This window comes from Vipera berus, assembly GCF_964194415.1.
Source record: "Vipera berus genome assembly, chromosome: 1".
Lineage (NCBI taxonomy): Eukaryota > Metazoa > Chordata > Lepidosauria > Squamata > Viperidae > Vipera > Vipera berus.
This window is the reverse complement of record NC_138202.1, coordinates 1,195,663-1,216,839: the sequence shown is the minus strand read 5'-3', so window position 1 is coordinate 1,216,839 and position 21,177 is coordinate 1,195,663. Positions and strand designations below refer to the sequence as shown.

Genomic DNA, 21,177 nt, shown 5'->3' with positions numbered 1-21,177 from the left:
ATTTAACCCAGGAAAAAGCCTAATTAAAAACTGTAGTCAGTCCAGGCCCGCTTGTTGGAACAACCAGGTGTTCAGGTCACGGCAGAAGGACCGAAGGTCAGGGGTTGTAACCTTGATGTTTAGAAGGGGTTTTGTTTTGGTGGGGGGGGCTTAAATTTTTTATTTTATTTTATTTTAATTCCATTTATATCCCGCCCTTCTCCGAAGACTCAGGGCGGCTTACAAGCTTAGCAGTAGCCTTCATTCTATGTATATGCCTGCTTATTAGGGCTTTCACAATTCATAAGCACCAGGTGATGTCTAGTTTCAACCGTCTGACGCTGAGCATTTGATGCTCACAAATAGGCCCCAAAGAATTTGAGGAGACTTGCAATCAAGGCAAGGGGATTTTAGGCTGAAGCCTCCAAAAAGAAAATCCAGCAAGGCATCAAGAAGGAGCCAACTTTTTAACCATGGAGGAAGTCTCCATTCACGTGGTCGTAAGTCGAGGATGAATCGCTACTCCAAACCTTGATCTTACGCACGTGGCTTCGAACCCTTGCGCTTCCCCCCCCGCCCTTCATCCGCGCCGGCCACCTGTCCTCCCCGCTCCCGATTGGCTGCGCCGGCCGGAGGCGGGCCCCACCTGGCCAGAGCTCCGCCCCTCGCTCGGGGCTGATCGGCCGCCCGGCAGGTGCGCGGCCGGGCGTCGCTCGGATCCTGGGCCGCCATGGGGAGCCCCCGGCGCCGCTTCGAAGCCTTCCTGGACCAGCCCGGCTGGCTGGGCGACGCGCTGGGGGCGCTGGAAGCCCAGACCGGCGTCAGGAGGTCTTACCTGGCCACAGGTGAGCGGCGGCGGCGGGGGCGGCGGCGCTCATTCCTGGCCCCGCCCGGCCCCTGCTGGAGGGGGGAGGGGAACTAGATGGGGAGGGGGCTGCCTGGCCCCGAGGAGGGTAGCGGAGCCCCTCTTTTTTAAGTGGGGAGGGGGCTGCCTGGCCCCCAGGAGCGTAGCGGAGCCCCTCTTCTCTAAGTGGGGAGGGGGGGACGGAATCTGCCCGGGGAGGGGGTTGCCTGGCCCCATGGAGGGTAACGGAGCCACTTTTTTAAGTGGGGAGGGGGCTGCCTGCTCCCTAGGATGGTAGCGGAGCCCCTAAGTCGGGAGGGGGGGGACGGAATCTGCCTGGGGAGGGGGCTGCCTGGCCCCCAGGAGGGTAGCGGAGCCCCTCTTTTTTAAGTGGGGAGGGGGAGGGAAGGTGCCTGGGGAGGTGACAGCCTGGTCCCGTGGAGGGTAGCGGAGCCTCTTTTTTAAGTGGGGAGGGGGCTGCCTGGCCCCTAGGAACGTAGCGGAGCCCCTCTTCTCTAAGTGGGGAGGGGGGGACGGAATCTGCCTGGGGAGGGGGCTGCCTGGCCCCCAGGAGGGTAGCGGAGCCCCTCTTTTTTAAGTGGGGAGGGGGAGGGAAGGTGCCTGGGGAGGGGACAGCCTGGTCCCGTGGAGGGTAACGGAGCCTCTTTTTTAAGTGGGGAGGGGGCTGCCTGGCCCCTAGGAGCGTAGCGAAGCCCCTCTTCTCTAAGTGGGGAGGGGGGGACGGAATCTGCCCGGGGAGGGGGTTGCCTGGCCCCATGGAGGGTAACGGAGCCTCTTTTTTAAGTGGGGAGGGGGCTGCCTGGCCCCTAGGAGCGTAGCGGAGCCCCTCTTCTCTAAGTGGGGAGGGGGGGACGGAATCTGCCCGGGGAGGGGGTTGCCTGGCCCCATGGAGGGTAGCGGAGCCTCTTTTTTAAGTGGGGAGGGGGCTGCCTGCTCCCTAGGATGGTAGCGGAGCCCCTAAGTGGGGAGGGGGGGACGGAATCTGCCTGGGGAGGGGGCTGCCTGGCCCCCAGGAGGGTAGCGGAGCCCCTCTTCTCTAAGTGGGGAGGGGGCTTTTCTCAAGGTATCGCGACCCGGGATCGGTTCTCGCTTTGCTACGCGCTGCGCCGGCTCCGCGAGCAGTAACGGATCTGCGGGCTCCGGCGGCGGCGGAGGGAAGCGGCTGCGGGGGGGGGCGGTTTGCCCCTACGACCCCCTCCCCTCTCCCCCCCCGCCGCCAATGGTCACTTTGCCCTCCGATTGCCTGGAAGCCGAGGCCTCTGAGCATGTGCCTGAGTGCCTTCTTCCTCTCTCCTTGATGAGGAGTCGCAAGGGGGCTTTTCCTTAGAATAGACTAGTGCTGGAAGGGACCCCCGGAGGTCTTCTAGTCCAGCCCCCTTGCTCAAGCCGGAGAGCCTGTCCTATACCGTTTTAGATAAGCGACTTTTCTGTGCAGTGGGCTTCTTTCAACGGACATCGATCTGTCTTTTCTGGGGAGGGGGCAACGGGTATCCACCACCCCCTTCCCTCTGTTGGGGGGGAAGGGGTCTTCTTATATCATTAATTCCCATGCTTATTTTATTTTAAATTACGGGGCGTCTGTTGCGTCGGGCTCTGAAAGCAGCCGTGTGGGCAGGTAATGTGATAGAAGTCTAATACAGGGGTCTTCAAACTTGGCCCTTTTATGACTTGTGGACTTCAACTCCCAGAATTCCTCAGCCAGCTTTGCTGGCTGAGGAATTCTGGGAGTTGAAGTCCACAAGTCATAAAAGGGCCAAGTTTGAAGACCCCTGGTCTAATACCACGGAAAGAAAAAGGATCTTTTAAAAACTCAAAGTGAACAATTGATTAAATTGAAAAAAAGGACTTAGTTGTGATTTGAAATGTTAGAAAATGGGCTAGGCTTCCCTCACTACTGCTGTGTCTGTGTGTGTGTGTTTCTGTGTGTGTGTGTGTGTGTGTGTGTGTGTGTGTCTTCCACTTGGATTTTTGTATTTGGGACACTCCGAGATGGTCTTCCGTCTCTCCCCTGTCCTCCCCCAGGAAGGGGGTCTCTCTGGGCCCCTTTTTTCAGGGGTTCAGTTGCGGGGGGGGGGGGGGGTTTGAGGGGAGGAATCCTGTCTCCATATGGATCAAGTTTTGTGGCCAGCAGGTGTGGAGCAAACCCTAGGCAGGGAGATAACCTGGTTATTAAGCGTATCAAGGAGTAACCCTGATAAAGTAGAAGTAATCCTGTTCACGTAGTGACCGTCCCAAGTTACAACGGCACTGGAAAAAGCGACTTAGCACCATTTTTCACACTTGGGACCATTGCAGCCTCTCGGTGGTCAGCTGATGTGTGTTATGTGTGTGTACGCTTGGAGAGGAAGCAACTAAATTTCCTTTTCAGTGGGTGCCATTCTGCCCACAGGGGGGAAAAATGACAGTAAAGGTTATCTAATCTATCTAATCTGATCAAAATTCAGCCGCTTGGCAACCGACTCGTATTTATGACGGTCGCAGCATCTCTCCGGGGGTGGACGGTGGGGTGTCACGGGATCCCTTTTGGCAACCTTCTGACACGTAATGTCAATGGGGAATCCGCATTCACTCAACAAACCGTGTTACTAACTTTACAAATGCAATGACTCGCTTAACAACGGTGGCAAGAGGAGTCGTAAAACGGGGCAAAGCTCACTGAACAGACGTTTCACTTCGCAAATCATAACTTTGGGGCTTGGGACATATATAAATGCTCACCTCTGCCTCTGTCCAGGAGGAATTTTAAAGATTTTTCAAGATTGGGTGAGGACCCCAGCCTCAATTGTGGTTGATGTGCCCTGAGTCCTCCGGGAGAAGGGCGGTATACAAATAAAATAATTAATAATAATAATAATAATAATAATAATATAATAATAATAATAATAATAATAATAATAATAATAATAATATAATAATAATAATAATAACAACAACAACAAACAATAATGTAATAATAATAATAATAATATAATAATAATAATAATAACAACAACAAACTAATAATAATAATAATAATAATAATAATAATAATAATAATAATAATAATAATAATAATAATAATAATAATAATTTTTGACTGTCCAGCCGTGTCCATTCTGGCCCTCCTCTACCCCACTGCTCTTCTGTGGCTCCATATTATGGTGGTTTTATTAAGGTTTAATTTGATATTTCATCTCCCACATTACCGTATATTGTCCACGTATCTTATATATATTTGCCAAGGCTTTTCTCGAGTTACCACCACAATTGAACTTAAGTGGGCTTTGCCCCAGTTTACAACTTTCCTTGCCACAGGGATTAAGTCAATCCCTGCAGTCGTTAAGGGAGTCACACGGTTGTTAAGCAAATCTGGCTTCCCCATTAACCTTCCTGGTCAGAAGATCACAAAAGGAACCAGCGGAACTCCTTGCCTCCAGAAGCGGTGAATGCTCCAACACTGGAAGTTTTTAAGAGGAGACTGGACAGCCATTTGTCTGAAATGGGATAGGGTTTCCTGCCTGAGCAGGGGGCTGGACTAAATGACCTCCAAGGTCCCTTCCAACTTTAATAATAGTAGTAGTAGTCGTCGTCGCCGCCGTCGTCATCATCATCGGGGCACTGGGAACGATGTCCAAAAACTTTGCAAAATAAATCAAGAAATTGCAGCTTCCTGCAATAACTTCCAGCAAAGCTACAAAAAACTGCGCTACTCGGAACATCTCACATTTTAAGGAGATGCCTGGTTGGTGGCAACTCGTGTCGGCCATTAGTGCCAGTCAATTTGAATGTTCAGTTGACTGAGTTTCATGTTTGATAATAATAATAATGATGATGATAATAATAATGATACTTATTATTATTATTATTATTATTATTATTATTATTATTATTATTATTATTATTATTTATTAGGGATCAGGTGACCCCCGAGACATTGCAACTGTCATAAATATGAATCAGTTGCTAAGTGTCCGAACTTTGATCACATGATCCTGGGGGTGCTGCAAAGGTGGTAAGGGCAAAAAACGGTCCTAAACCTTGCAAAGCGGATAATGAAGAAGAGCAGTGCAATCCTTCTGACAGCGTGTTGTAACTTGGAACGGTCACTAAATGAATTGTAAGTTGAGGACTGCCTGAAGCCGCCCGCGCCTACACAAGGCAGCGAAGAGGTAACAGTGGAAGAGAGTTGCGTTGGTCTACAGTAGCCCAAATTTTAAACTAAATTTGTATATCGGGGGTTGCGTCACCTTTGTAGACGTCACAGGTTAAAAAAAAATTATGCCCCCCTCCCCAACACAAAAGCTGCTTCTTAGCCACTTTTCCAAGCTGCGTTTTGCTTCCTGCTTTTCTCCCCCCCCCCCCCGGTGCACCATGCCCTCCGTTCCGTTCACACAACCTGCCAGAAGTCACCAAAAAACGGGCACTTTGGGAAGCCAGCCAAGATCTGGGAACTTGAAAGGATACGGTCAGCCGTTGCCTTAAGCCATCACGGGGTTCCTTAAGGTGGGATGGGTCTTGCTACGCCAAGCTAACCCAATCCTCCTTTGGCCGCCTCTCTTGTGCCTCCAGAACGGCTCAGAAATAAAAACCCTCTTTTATTTAGGGAATAGATAAAATCCTGGAGTCGAACGAGGCCCCTCCAGCTCGCCGCAGGAATGGCAGTAATCCTCTTTGCTCTCCCAAGTATATCAACTGCCGTTAAGTTCCTTTTTGACGGTCTAAACTAGGAGGAAGGATAAGACTGTATCGGTTACATATCTGGAAATGAATCCAGGGCTGGGAAGGGTCCTTGAGGTCTTCTAGTCCAACCCCTTGCTCAAGCAGGTCTCCTATCATGTCTGACAAAGGGCTGTTTTTTAAAAAAAAATGGAGCGTCCCACAACTTCTGCAGGCAGGATGTTGCACCAGGAAATTCCTCCTTAGTTCCAGGTTGCTTCTCTCTTTGATTAGTTCCCATCCGTTGCTTCTCGTCTTGCCTTCTGGTGCTTTGGGGAATAAAATGCCCCCCCTCTTCTTTGTGGTAGCCCCTCAAATACTGGAACACGGTCTTTTCTCTAGACTGGCCATACCCAATTCCTGCAACCATTCCTTATATGTTTTTCCCTCCAGTCCCCTGATCTCCCTTGTTGCTTTTCTCTGCACTCTTTTCAGATCCTCAGCATCTTTTTTTTTATTATTGTAGAACACAATAGACAGAATAGAATAAAATAACAGAGTAATAAGAGAATAACAAGAGCTGGGAGGGACCTTGGAGGTCTTCTAGTCCAGCCCCCTGCTCAAGCAGGAGAACCTATACCATTTCATATAAGTGACTGTCCAGTCTCTTCTTAAAAACCTCCAGGGATGAAACACCCACAACGTCTAGTGGCAAGCTGTTCCACTGGTGAATTGTCCTCACTGTCAGGAAGTTTCTCCTTAGTTCCAGGTTGCTTCTCTCCTTGATTGGTTTCCATCCATCCGTTGTTTCTTGTTGTGCCTGGAGGTGCTTTGGAGAATAATTTGACTCACCCCTCTTCTTTATGGCAGCGCCTCAAATATGGGGAGACTGCTATTGTGTCACCCCCTGATGCTTCTCTTCATTAGACCCAATACCCTTACCCAGTTCCTGCAACCGTTCTTCATAGGTTTTATCCTCCAATCCCCTGATCACCTTTGTTGCTCTTTTCTGCACCCTTTCTAGAGTCTCAGCACCCTTTTTATATCGTGGTGACCAAAATTGTAGGCAGATGCCAAGTGTGACCTCCCCATATAAAGCAGTGCTTTCACTTCTCGTTGTTCAAGCTGCAGAGATGCTTCGTTCTCTTGGCATGTTCACCCTTGGTTTTTTGGGACCCAAGGAATAAACTAAGACTGGTAAAGTACCTTGTGGCAATGAGTTCCACCGGCCCTTGTTTTGCAAACACGAGGGGGTTTTTTTCCCCTGTTTTTTTTCCCCCTTGCAGGGAAACCTGTTGCCACCTGAGGCTAGACAGGGCTGGGAAACATCTGATGAGGCCATAATCTGCTTGATCCTCAGTTTGCAAAAACAATCCTGTTCACAGAATGCTGTTGCATATTCAAGACCTGCTTGAGCTAATTAAATCCAGAGTGGCTCAGAGCTCGGTTCTCTAGTTGTGGGGAAAGCAGAAATAACCTTGGTCAACCTAATTAGTGCACAGGCCTGATTCTCTGGCATTAAAACCTCTTCCTGTTGCAATTACTAGAACAGGGATGGGGAACTATGGCCCTTTTACGACTTGTGGACTTCAGCTCCCAGAATTGTTGAGTCAGCATGCGGAACCATGGCCCTTTTGCAACCTGTGGACTTCAACTCCCAGAATTCCTCAGCCAGCATGGGGGAACCATGGCCCTTTTATGACTTGTGGACTTCAACTCCCAGAATTCCTCAGCCAGCATTGAGAACTATTTCAATAATAATAATAATAATAATAATAATAATAATAATAATAATAATAATAATAATAATAATGATGATGATGATGATGATGATGATGAAAGGGACCTTGGAGGTCATCTAGTCCAACCCCCCACTCAGGCAGGAAACCCTATACCATTTCAGACAAATGGCTGTCCAGTCTCTTCTTAAAAACCTCCAGTGTTGGAGCATTCACCGCTTCTGAAGGCAGGTTGTTACACTGATTAATTGTTCTAACTGTCAGGAAGTTTCTCCTTAGTTCTAGGTTGCTTCTCTCCTTGACTAGTTTCCATCCGTTGCTTCTTGTCCTGCTTTCAGGCGCTTTGGAGAATAGCTTGACTCCCTCTTCTTTGGGGCAGCCCCTGAGATATTGGAACACTGCTATCATGTCACCCCTCACCCTTCTCTTCGTTAAACTACACATACCCAATTCCAGCAACCGTTCCTTGTATGTTTTAGCCTCCAGTCCCCCAATCATCTTTGTTGCTCTTCTCTGCGCTCTTTCTAGAGTCTCGACATCTTTTTTACATCGTGGTGACCAAAACTGGATGCAGTATTCCAGGTGTGGCCTTACAAATGCATTGTAAAGTGGTATTAGTACTTCACGTGATCTTGATTCTAACCCTCTGTTAATGCAGCCTAGCACTGTATTGGATTTTTTGGCAGCTGCAACACACGGCTGGCTCATATTGAAGTGATTGTCCACTAGGACTCCGAGATCCCTCTCACAGTTGCTACTGTTGAGCAAGGTACCACCTATACTATACCTGTGCATTTGATTTTTCCTGCCTAAGTGTAGAACCTTACTTTTTTCACCATTGAATTTCATTTTGTTACATTGAGGACCACACGCTGAGTACAGCCTGTCAGCCAGCTACGAATCCATCTGGTGGTGATGCTATCTAACCCACATTTTTCTATCTTATCAAGTAGTAGGTTGTGATCTACTTTATCAAATGCCTTACTGAAGTCCAAGTAAATTATATCTACAGCATTCCTCTGGTCCACTAATTTTGTCACTTGGTCAAAGAATGCAATAAGGTTTGTCTGGCATGATCTGTTTTTGACAAACCCATGTTGGCTTTTAGGTGTTCGCTGATTTGTTGTTTAATTATCTTTTCCAAAATCTTCCCAGGTATTGAGGTCAGGCTGATAGGTCTGTAGTTTCCTGGATCTATTTTTTTCGCTTTTTTGAAGATAGGAACTACATCAGCTCTCTTCCAGTCCTCTGGTAGTTCCCCAGTGCTCCAGGAACTTTGAAAAATATAGTTCAGTGGTTCTGAGATCACGTCTGCCCGTTCCTTGAGAACTTTGGGGTGTAATCCGTCTGGTCCTGGTGATTTGAACTCGTCTAGGCTGGACAGGTGCTCACTTACCATTTTCTTGCCTATCTTACTTGCGTTTCTATTCTGTTTTTTATGGCACTGGTTTTGGTAGGTTGGACTGTTTTTTCCCTTTGTGTAAAGACAGATGCAAAAAACGAGTTAAATAGTTCTGCTTTCTCCCTGTTGCTTGTCACCTTCTTGCCACTTTCCCCCACTAATGGACCAATCATTTCCTTAACTTTTTTCTTGTTTTTTATATGTTGAAAGAAGCATTTTTTGTTATTTTTGCCTTTGGTCGCAAGCCTTAGTTCATTTTGAGCCTTAGCTTCCCTCACTTCATCTTTGCAGGCACGGGCTATTTGCTGATATTCTGACAGTTATGTGCCCCTCTTTCCAATTCTTATACTTGTCCTTTTTATCTTTCAGTTTATCAGAGAGTTCTTTATACAGCCATGCTGGTTTCTTTTGAGAGCTGTTGTTTTTCTTCTTAGTTGGTATTGTGCTAGACTGGGCCTTTATTATCTCACTTTTCAAAATTTCCCAAGCTTCTTGAGTTGTTTTCCCCTTTAGGATTCTCATCCATGGAATTCTTCCCATGGTCTCTCTAAGTTTATTGAAATTAGCTCTTTTAAAGTCCAAGACTCTAGTTTGGCTGTGTTCTATTGCTTGTGCCTCCAGAATGTTGAATTCCAATATTGCACGATCACTTCCCCCCAAGGTTCCTGTGGCTTCGACACCTTCTATCATTTCATCTCTGTTTGTGAGAATTAAATCCAATATGGCTAATCCCCTAGTTCCCTTCTCTACTTTTTGGGAGAGAAAGTTGTCTGCTAGGTTTGACAGGAATCTGTTTGATCTTCCACTTGGTGCAGAGTTTGTCTCCCAGTTGATATCAGGGCAATTAAAGTCCCCCATTACTGTTGTGATGTGCTTCCTACATATCTTAGTTAGCTGACTAGCAAAAAGTTCATCTATTTATTTCAATTTCTATTTCTATTTCTAGATGTAACGGCATGATTCACTCCAAACGGGGTGGGTTGGATGACGTCTAGGAACACATCCCTCCATTTAGTCATGTAGTTTTCTGGCGTGACGACCACAAATTTCCACAGTTATTTATTTACGTCTACACTGCCATAACTGGAGCCACTACGGCATCCACAAACACGAAGCAAGTTGACCATTAAAATTATCCCAAATTATTGCCAGTGTGAAAAATTGGTTATAGGTCACTTTTGTCAGTGCCGTTGTAACTTTGAACGGTCACTATGTGAATTGTTGTGAGCAGAGAATTACCCAGAATCCCCATTCAGCTGTGTTCTTCTCTTCTTGGCAAAGAGCCTGCTTGAAAACCTGGCTTTGGGTTCCAGAACGGGCCTCTTCCACCTACAGTTGATGAAGCACCTGGGGGGTTTTTTGCCTGCAGGGCATGGGCGGGGGTTGGGTTGGGTGGGGGGCGCAGGGGATAAAAACTGAACCGGAATATCTGGTTCACCACGGAGCACAGCGGTGTTGCAACCATGAGGATGATTATGATTTTTTAAAAAAATCCCATTTATATCCCGCCCTTCTCCTAAGATTCAAGGCGGCTTACAATCTAAAGCACAGATCAGTGTGCTTAGCAATTGCAAAGCTCTGGGTCCTACAGGAGTTCCAACAGTCTGCTTAGTGACCGTTCAAAGTTACAACGTGACTTATGGCCGAATTTTTCATGCTGGCAATAATTGGTGATAATTTTAATGGTAGGTTTGCCTCATGCTTGTGGATGGAATAGAATAGAGTAGAATTCAGAATTAGAAGAGAACAGAAAATGGAGTGGAATGGGAATGGAATGGAATAGAATAGAATATGGAATAAATGGAATAGAATAGAATAGAATAGAATAGAATAGAATAGAATAGAATAGAATAGAATAGAATAGAATAGAATAGAATAGAATAGAATAGAAGCTGGAAGGGACCTTGGAGGTCTTCTAGTCCAGCCCCCTGCTCAAGCAGGAGAACATTGTTGTGATACAGCGTCAGCCTGTGGTTTCGGCAGCTGAGTCGGACAATTCTGAAGAGGAGGAGGAGGAGGAGGAGGAGGAGGGGTTTGGAGAGCCTTTGGTTGCAGAGGAAAGTTCTGATGCACCGCAGAGCTCTCAGCCAGGCCCCTCCCGTCTTGTTCCTCCTCAGACCCAGCTGTGTGAGCCTGAAAGATTGGAAGAAGACGATCCACAGCTGGCTTTGTTCAGGGACGCTCGAAGCAGGAGGCAGACTAGCAGAAGTGAACAAAGAAAAGCAATGAGGCACCTCGGGAGGAGGCAAAGAGAAGCCATGCCTTGAGACTGCTGCTTAAAAGGGGGAATGTGTGGGAGGTGCTGGTTGCTGAAGGCAACCGTTTGAAGAGCTTCTGATATAGTCTCAGTCTGTATTTGTTTAACTCTGTTTTGAACTGTTTCGTTTAGTTTTTGCAAATAAATTTGGTTGGCTTAATTCCAGCCTCTTGAATATAAAAAAGGGGTTGTCCCTGACATTCCAACAGGGCCGGGTCGTAGGCTGGAACAGAACAAACCTATACCATGGGGCAGGGGGAAGCAAGGCCCTCTTTTGGCCCTGCCCAGAACGTTTGCTCAGAGTGGGCTCAGCGCCCGGGCCAAATTGTTTGCCGGACTTTGGCTTCGGGGACCTTTGGCTTGCTGGGCGGGATGTTGAGGGCGGCTGGAGATAAAAAGGGCCAGATTGTCCTCCTCTTGGCACCGGGTGGGCAGGAAGGTTTTTGCAGCTCATGGTGCCCCAGGAGGAGGGTGCTCCATTTCTCTCCTCCTCCTCCTCCTCCTCCTCTTCCCAACCTTCTCCCTCCTCCCCCTCCTCTCCTCCTCCCTCCCTCCCCTCCCTCCCTCCTCCTGTGCATTTTTGCCGTGATGGAGTCAACCCCCCAAGGAGCACGTCTTCAGCTTCAGGAATTGATCTTCACCTTTGGGAGTTGAGGTCCACATATTTTCAGCTTGCCAAGAGGAAGAAACATCGGTCTAGACCCCGCCCCTCCTTCAGAATTAATTATGGGTGGGTGGGTGGGGGAAGCACAAAGGACCCTTCCTCCCCAGGGATTCCATGACTACGGAAGGTTAGGACAATGGTGCGACAATGGCATAGAAGGAAAGCTTCGACCTGGTTGCTTCTGCCTTTGGTCCCTCTCTCATCCCAGCGGGGTTCTCCGCCAATTGTGGGGGGGAAAAGGAAGGTGATGTTAACGAGCTGTTGTCAGATCGTGACCGGTGGTCTTGCAGCTCTTGGAGCACAGAAAGATTGCCGTGGCGAAAGCAGGTGGCGGGAGCAAAGGCAATGGGAAGGACAGAGTACAGTCTGCACACACCCTTGTGTGCTTCACACACCTACGCGGCTCCCTCTGTCTCCTGTGTGGCAGGCTCAAAGGACTGGAGCCCAGCCAGAAAGTTTTCATCAGCCCTTTGTGGAATATTGTTTGATGGTTTGGGCAAAGGGGTGTGTGTGTGTGTTTATCAATTGTGAATGAAGGTGACAGATATACGTGTTCCGGGATAGTGTTGCCGGATCCAATCTTGGTTGGTCACCCAGACCAAAACTTTATTCTTCCAATTATTATTACAGGCTCATGATGGAGCCCCTCCTCGAAGAACTCTCTCTCTCTCTCTCTCTCTCTCTCTCTCTCTCTCTCTCTCTCTCTTCAGAATGACCTGATTGTGGGTGGATATTCGTTGTTAATTAGGCTGTTGATGACCAGCTGTTAACTGTTGTTTTCTTGTGCCATTGTGCCCTAATACCTGATAAGCTGTTTGTACTGTAAATCAGCACTCCTACTGACGGACAAGGGGGCCCTTTCCCAGGCTTCAATCATTTCTCTGGCTATTTTTGTCCCTGCCCAGCCAACAATCTTACTTAGTAGCTCCAAAATTGAATGCATGTCCTTCTTCGGTGCAGTGCGAGGCAATCAGTGAGTTCAGGTCTTCTCATCTGGCCGCTCGCTTCCTCCCCATCTGTCCTTCATAGTCACAGGGGCAATTTATCTACCCATCTACCGATCTACCTGCTTATCTCTATCTATCTATCTATCTATCTATCTATCTATCTATCTATCTATCTATCTATCTATCTATCTATCTCTATCTATCTATCTACCTACCTACCTACCTACCTACCTACCGCTATCAGTATCTATCTATCTATCTATCTATCTATCTATCTATCTATCTATCTATCTATCTATATCTATATATCTATATATCTATCTACCTACCTACCTACCTACCTACCGCTATCACTATCTATCTATCTATCTATCTATCTATCTATCTATCTATCTATCTATCTATCTATCTATCTATCTATCTATCTATCTATCTATCATCTATCTATCATCTATTTATCATCTATCTATCTACCGCTATCTATCAGTATCTAACTATCTATCTATCTATCTATCTATCTATCTATCTATCTATCTATCTATCTATCTATCTATCTCTCTCTCCATCATCCATCCACCCATCACGTGGTGGTGTTGTTTTGCACTCGCTCCTTTAGTCCACCCCTAGCTAGTTTTCCCTCCCCCACCCCTAAAGGTGCTTTTTCAAGAGGCAACTGGACCCTCTTTGCTTTTCTTTGAAGATGTTTCGCTTCTCATCCAAGAAGCTTCTTCTGTTCTGAAGTGAAGTTGAGTTGCAGAACTGAACTGAAGAAGCTTCTTGGATGAGAAGCGAAACAACTTCAAAGAAAAACCAAATCCAAATCGCCTTGTGAAAAAGCACCTTTGGGACAACCATGACCTGGATGACTGAGAATCTCCATAGACACCCCTCTCCCCCCCCACCCCCACCACCTCCTCTGTGTTTGGGAGGACGGTGTGTCCATGACAAGGCTGAGCATTCTTCAAATAGTTCGTTAAGCTCATTATCCACCCGGATCACTGGATCCTCAGCCTGCAAAAGAGGTTTACATTCTGATCAAACGTAGATTCTGCTTCAGCCTGACCGTCAAAAGGCAAAGGGCTTCGTTGTTTCCCAGCTACGTCAACATCTGCTTGTGTGAACGCTCCCTCTGGGGTCTGCACATACCTGCAGAGGACACACACACACACACACACACACCCCAGAGCTTCGTTTCCTTAAAACTTTTAATTTCCTTAAAAACTTTTCCAGACCTCCCTCTTCTGGAAGCTGCTTACTCTGGAATAAAAATGGCTTAAGGCAACCAATCAGAGCATTTTGTAAAGGGCACACAATAAACATTACCCTGTGAGGAAAATAAATAAATAAACGGGTAATAGCAAATCAGTTAAAAGTCGCACTGGCCTCAACCCCTTTTTGCAGCAGTCGTGGGAGAACGAACGTGATTTGGGCCGGAGCCCAAAACACACAAACGGAAACAGTCTTGACTTTGACTGACTGAAAATGGAATGGTTTTAGGCCCAGGGCGAGGCTTACGTTGTTACCGTGGCTCTGGTTTTGAGCCGGTGTTTGGGTCCTTGACTCTGTCTGTTGTATTTCTGGGGTTTTAATCTTCCGTGCGCTGCCCAGAATGACTGGAGTGAGATGGGCAACCACATTGGATGGATGGATGGATGGATGGATGGATGGATGGATGGATGGATGGTGAAGAGGAAGGAAGGAAGGGGGAAGGGAAGGGAAGAAGGGGCAGGGAGATGGAGAGGAAGGGAAGGAAATGGAGAAGAGGGAGGGAGGGAGGGAGGGAGGGGAAGAAGGAGGGAAAGGAGAAGATGGGTAGAAGAGAAGGAAAGGAAGGGATGCAAGAAAGAGAGCTTTCTCTTAGTTCTGCTCATTTTCGTCTTTTCTGCAATAAAATTAGAGCCTTGGTGGAGCAGTGGGCTAATGCCTCCTTAAGTAACACCAGCTGCCTGCAATTAGTGCAGGTTCGCATCCCACCAGGCTCAAGGTGGACTCAGCCTTCCATCCTTCCGAGGTAGGTAAAATGAGGACCCAGATTGTTGGGGGCAATAAGCTGACTTTGTAAAAATGCCGCTTGGGGGGCCCCGAAAGCCCTAATAAGCAGGCATATACATAGAATGAAGGCTATTGCTAAGCACATTGATTTGTGCTTAGATTGTAAGCCGCCCTGAGTCTTCGGAGAAGGGCGGGATATAAATGGGATTTTAAAAAAATTACTTTTTTCCCCTCCTCCCCTCAAACCGCTTTCAACCCAAAGACCTGGGCTAATCCCGGCCAGGCTTCCTTGTCCTGCCGCTGGGATGATGGCTTAGGATAAAAAACCTCCTAATGGGGCATCAGGGCTGAGGAATCCTGACTGGGTGACACAAAAAGTTTGTGTGTGTGTGTGTGTGTGTGTGTGTGTGTGTGTGTGTGTGAGGGAGCTAAACCCTGTTTATTGTGTTACGTCCCCCGCAGGCTTCTTTAGTTTCGTGGGACTCTACCTGATGTTTGGCTATGGGGCCTCCCTCATCTGCAACCTCATCGGCTTCCTCTACCCGGCTTATGTCTCGTAAGTCTCCCTCCGAGAGGAGAACAGAACAGAACACAATAGAATTAGAATAGAATAGAATAGAATAGAATAGAATAGAATAGAATAGAATAGAATAGAATAGAATAGAATTAGAATAGAATAGAATAGAATAGAATAGAATAGAATAGAATAGAACAGAAATATGGAATAAGAATAGAATAGAACAGAATAGAATACAGTAGAATAGAGTAGAATAGAACAGAACAGAACACAATAGAATTAGAATAGAATAGAATAGAATAGAATAGAATAGAATAGAATAGAATAGAATAGAATAGAATAGAATAGAAAATATGGAATGGAATGGAATTAGAATTAGAATTAGAATTAGGAATAGAATAGAATAGAATAGAATAGAATAGAATAGAATAGAATAGAATAGAATAGAATAGAATAGAATAGAATAGAATAGGACAAGACAGGACGAGACAGAACAGAACAGACTAGAACAGAACAGAATAGAATAGAAATTAGAATAGAATAGAATAGAATAGAAAATATAGAATAGAATAGAACAGAATAGAATAGAAAATATACAATAGAATAGAATAGAAAATATGGAACGGAATGGAATAGAATTAGAATTAGGAATAGAATAGAATAGAAAATATGGAATAGAACAGAATAGAATAGAACAGAACAGAACAGAATAGAATAGAATAGAATAGAATAGAATAGAACAGAATAGAATAGAATAACACAGTTGGAAAGGATCTTCGAGGTCATCTAGTCCTGCTCAGGCAGGAAACCCTATGGCATTTCAGACAAACGCCTCTCCAATATCTTCTTAAAAACTTCCAGTGGCAACTTCTGGTGGCAAGTAGTTCCACCGGTCGATTGTCCTCACTGTCAGGAAGTTTCTCCTTAGCTCCAGGTTGCTTCTCTCCTTGATCGGTTTCCATCTGTCGCTGCTTCTCCTGCTTTCAGGGGCTTTGGAGAAGAGCTTGACTCGAACTGAGCGCACTCCCCGTTTGGGGATCCCCTGAGGTCAGCTAGGCGTGGTTTAAAATGCTCTCGTCCCTGGGGGTGAGGGGTGACGGGATGAGCGAATTCATTACCGATAGTCCTCAGATAACAATCAGAACTCAACCCAACATTTTCACTCCTCAGTCAAACAGTGAAGTGACCTTTGCCCCATTTTACAACCAGCTCTTAAGTTAGTCACACAGTCGTTAAGTGAAGCTGGCTTCTGATCTCTGGTGGCGCAGTGGTTAGCATCTGGTACTGCAGGCTAATTCTGCCCAGTGCCAGGAGTTTGATCCTGACCAGCTCAAGTTTGACTCAGCCTTCTTTCCATCCGAGGTCGATAAAATGAGGACCCAGATTGACGGGGGCTCATAAGCTGACTCTGTAAACCGCTTCGAGAGGGCTGTGAAAGCGCTGTGAAGCGGTGCATAAGTCTAAGTGCTAATGCTATGTCGGAAGGAAGGAAGGAAGGAAGGAAGGAAGGAAGGAAGGAAGGAAGGAAGGAAGGGCCATAGAGCCATGGTGGCACAGGAGTTGCAATACAGCATGGCAGGCTAATTCTGCCCACTGCCAGGAGTTCGATCCTGACTGGCTCAGGGTTGAGTCAGCCTTCTGAGGTCGGTAAAAGGAGGACCCAGATGGTTGGGGGCAAATAGGCTGATTCTCTAAACTGCTTAGAGAGGGCTGTGGAAGCGCTGTGAAGCGGGATATAAGTCTAAAGTGCTATGGCTATCGACTCTCCCCGTCTCGGTTTCAGCATCCGCGCCATCGAGAGCCCGGCCAAGGATGACGACACCACCTGGCTGACCTATTGGGTGGTCTACGGCACCTTCAGCGTGGTGGAATTCTTCTCAGACACCTTCCTGTATTGGTTTCCCTTCTACTACGCCGGCAAGGTAAACGGGGAGGCAGGCAGGCAGGCAGGACGGGGGCCCGGGAAGGAGCTGGCAGGGTGTGCGCGTGTGTCCCCTGCCCTCACCGGATCCACTCTGGCCATTCCTCAGTGGAGATGGTCCCCAGAGCCTTCCTGTTCAGGCGTAGTCTGTCTGAGGGTGCCCGTTGGAGGCTGGGGCCAGAGTTGGCTTCCCGCCATCGACGCAGGCTGGATCGGGTGCAGGGGCAATTCCTAGGGACCCCTCCCCTTCCCGGGCAGGTCCTAACCCTGCGGACCCTCTGCTATGCCCCCCCTCCCCCCAGTGCCTCTTCCTGCTGTGGTGCATGGCGCCCTTTTCGTGGAATGGCTCTCAGGTGCTCTACCGCAGCTTCATCCGGCCCTGGTTTCTGAAGCACCACCGGACGGTGGACAGCGTCCTGAGCGACCTCACCGGGCGGGCTGCCAGCGTCGCCTCCGCCGCTTCCCGGGAAGGTAGGGGGTCACGTCCCGTGTGTGTGTGTGTGTGTACGTGCGTGCAGGGGTGTTCCAAGCCACCTGTGGGAGGGGAGGGTGTCAGTGGGCACGGGTAAAGCTTGCAGGCGCACTTGCAAAATGGAAGGCAGGATGATCTACATGGCTTTTTTGGAGGGAGGGGTCTGGCGGCTGGATTCGGGGCTCCCCCCCTCTCGTGCCTGAGATCGGGCCCTCCCATGGCCTTGCCTTTCTGGGCAGGTGGGCACACCTGGAGACAAAGCCCAGGGCTGACACCCCCCTCCATACTGGAATGCCCTCTGCCCCTAAAAGGGGCTCAGAGGCATTCTGGGAAATAGACCGGACCCCGGGCGGGGGAGCCGGTGTCAACTTTGCACTCTGCCCCTTCCGTCCAATGGGAGGGCCGCGAAGGGGGATATAGGGGGAGTTGTTGGGGATATCGATTTTGAGATTTTGAATTTGAATTTTGAATTCTGAAGATATTTGAATTTTGAATTGGGGGTTTGATATTTTTGATTTTGAGATTTTTGATTTGGGCATTTGGGCATTTTTTTGTTTTGTTTTCTGGTTTTTTATTTTTATTGATTGATTGATTGATTGATTGATTGATTTTATATACCGCCCTATTCCTGAAGGACTCAGGGCGGTTCACAGGGCGAATTAAAACAATACAAAAAGGAAAGATAAAATTAAATTAATAGTAGCCCACAGGATTAAGACAAAATTAAAATTAAATTATAAAATTAATTTAATTTAAAAGCCCTCCGTCCAGGCCAGACAGTTCAAACAACCAGGTTTTTAGGTCCCGGCGAAACGAGCGAAGGTCGGGGGCAGTCCGAAGTTCCATCGGCAGTTTGTTCCAAAGGGCAGGCGCACCCAAATTTTTGATTTGGGAATTTTTGATTTTGGGATTTAGATTTTTTTTATTTTTATTTTGAAGTTTTATTTTTTTATTTTTATTTTTTTATTTTATTTTGAATTTTGAATTGGGGATTTTTGATTTTGAGATTTTTATTTTTTTATTTTGAATTTGAATTTTGATTTTGGATTTGGGGATCTTTGGTTGATTTTTGATTGATTTTTGATTGCCACCCATCTCGTTCAGGGGTGGCTCTTTTAGATGAGGGAAGGGGGAAGGGCACGAGACTTTATTTTTCTGCCAAAATTCCCAATCCTGGCAGTCCTCGACTTATCCATTGCTTTAGTGATCGTTTGAAATCACAGCACCCTGGAAACAAAAAGGACTTTTGTGACCAGTTTTCACTCTTGATGGCTGTTGCAGCACGCACACACACACACACACACACACACACACACACACGGTCACGTGGTCAAAATTTGGGCATCTGGCAACTGGCCTGTCATTGCACTGTTCGGGAGTGGGGGTGGGGTGTCACCTTCCCAGCCAACTTCCAGCAAGCAATGCGGGGAAAGCCTGATTCATTTAATGACCACGTGATTCACTTAAGAACTGCAGTGATTTGCTTAACGGCGGTCAGTCATAAAATGAGGCAAGGCGAGTTTATGTACTCTGTTTCATCTACTAACTAGTGGCTTGTCCTGTCAGTTTTGGTGGGGGAGTGTTTTTTCCCTTGGTACTTCCTTGATTAGGATATTTGTTGATTGTTTGTCTGGGGTTAATCCCTGCTTATCTGGATGTCTCTTTGTCTGAACTCCTTGGTGGTCTCTGAGGCTGGTGGCTTTCTTGCAGATGTTCCATGACCTTGACTAGGTAACATCACCAGTGCTACGATCAGGGGGTAACATCGTCTAGTGTTTTTTAACCTTTTCTGGAATCACATGAAATTAAAGCTGGGGGTCTCTGGGTTAGGAGAACCATTGGCCCATGACAAAGCCCCCTCCCGTGGAGACGGGAGGCCTCCCCCCCCCACTCCTTTCCAGCTAAGGAACTTGTTTCATTCTCTTTTCCTTGTTTTGCAGGAGTCCTACCACGATCCTTGCAAGCAGAGGACTGAGTGATGCCCTTTTAACAATCAAAATAAAGGATCCCCGAATTTGAGCTGGAAGCTCTGCAAGAAATGTGTCCTTCTCTTTGGTCAACGAGATGATTTTGAACTAAAAAAATAAACCCAATTCTTTGCCCTCAAAACCTTAGAGCACATTCAGAGGCCACGGACTCCTTCACGGGTCTGCTTAACTATAAATTGAGCTATTGGTATGAGGCTGTTAGTCTCCAAACGACCACTGGGTGGCAGCAAAGAGGGATATATTTTTTTTTAAAAAATCTCTTTGGTGCCATCTTGTGGTCAACTAGAGATTTGCTGCAAATTCTAACTGCAAAACTCAACGCAGGAAATCCTCAGCTTACGACCACATTGGAGCCCAAAGTTTCCACTGCTAGGCAAGACAGCAGCTAAGCAAGCTTTGCCTTGTTTTATGACCTTTCTTGCTTCAAGTTGTTAAATGAATCATGCAGTTGTTCAGCTAGTTACACGGTTGTTAAGCGAATCTGGCTTCCCGACGGACTTTGCTTGTCAGAAAGTCGCTGCGACCGTCGTAAATACGAGCCAGTCGCCAAATGTCTGAATTTAGATTACGTGACCACAGTGATGCTTGCAACAGTCATAAGCATGTCAAATGGAGGTACATGACTTTGTAACTTTGGTCGCTAAATGCACTGTTGTAAACTGAGGACTACCTGGATAAAGAAATCTGCAAGCCATTTTCCCCCGCCCCGAAGCCACACAGAGCAGACGCGGTTGATATTGTGTTGATCACTTTCCTGAAATCTATCAAACTCTCCTGGAAATTTAACAGGATAACAGAGCTGTGTGTGGTGGTGGGGGACCTCGGAGGTCTTCTAGTCCAACCCCCTGCTCAGGCAGGAGATCCTATACCCTTTCAAATAGGTGGCTGTCCAGTCTCCTCTTCAAAACCTTTTGTGTGGGAGCACCCACAACATCTGGAGGCAAAGGAGTTGTTTCCTGGGATGAGATCCTGGAAGCTGCATTTTCTCATTAAAAGAAGAAGCGATTAAGGACGGGCGAAATGGTCCTTTTGAGTTGACATTACATTACGACCACAATTGGAGAGTAGAATTTCCAAAGAGTAGCACCCGGATTTTGTGATCTTTTAGGCCACAGTTGTTAAGGAAATCACTGCAGTTGTGCAGTGGGACCTATCCCAAAGGGCCTTTTTTTCCCAGGAGGCCACTGGACTTTCTTGTTTTTCTTTGAAGACGTTTTGCTTCTCATCCCAGAAGCTTCTTCAGCTCTGACTGGACGGTGGGGAAGGGAAGGATTTATACTCCTTGCAGACAGCTGGTCATTAGTACTCTCTCTGAGAGTCATTGAGGCCACCTGGAGGTTTCTCTGTGTCCTGAGTGGTGCAACTGGGTGTGGAGCCTTCTTGGAACGGTTGAAAGGGCTGGGTTTGTCAAAGAGGGCATCTATCCGCCCTCCCACAACAGAGCGGGAGGGATACGACATAATCTACCTCCAGTCTACAACACAGTCCTTTCCACGGTTCCAAGGAGGCTCCACACCCCTTTGCACCCCTCAGGTATTTGTAGGAATGTAGATTGGGAAACATTTGTGGAAAAAAACAGGTTGGCTTTGACCTACTTAGTGCGATGCCAAGGGTAGAATAGCATTAGCCATAGGGCTTAGACTTATATGCCCCTTCCGTTTTTACCGCCCTCTCTAAGCGGTTTTACAGAGTCAGCCTATTTGCCCCCAACCATCTGGGTCCTCCTTTTACCGACCTCGGAAGGACGGAAGGCTGAGTCGACCTTGAGCCTGGTCAGGATCGAACTACTGGCACTGGGC

The 21,177-nt window shown here is 47.2% G+C and overlaps 1 protein-coding gene across 1 annotated transcript; it reads left to right on the top strand.

Moving 5' to 3' along the window:
• Window positions 1-642: 642 nt before the first annotated feature.
• Window positions 643-19,859, top strand: REEP6 (receptor accessory protein 6). Its single transcript, XM_081343184.1, has 5 exons — window positions 643-824; window positions 14,943-15,036; window positions 16,781-16,919; window positions 17,221-17,389; window positions 19,331-19,859. The coding sequence occupies exons 1-5, from the start codon at window positions 710-712 to the stop codon at window positions 19,363-19,365; spliced, it is 552 nt and encodes a 183-aa protein (XP_081199310.1). The 5' UTR covers window positions 643-709; the 3' UTR covers window positions 19,366-19,859.
• The last annotated feature ends 1,318 nt before the right edge of the window (window positions 19,860-21,177 follow it).

Coding starts and splice junctions, on each gene's coding strand:
- REEP6 (XM_081343184.1), top strand. CDS start 710: ATGGGGAGCCCCCGGCGCCGCTTCGAAGCCTTCCTGGACCAGCCCGGC. Junction 825..14,942: donor GAGGTCTTACCTGGCCACAG/GTGAGCGGCGGC, acceptor CGTCCCCCGCAG/GCTTCTTTAGTTTCGTGGGA. Junction 16,920..17,220: donor CCTTCTACTACGCCGGCAAG/GTAAACGGGGAG, acceptor CCCTCCCCCCAG/TGCCTCTTCCTGCTGTGGTG.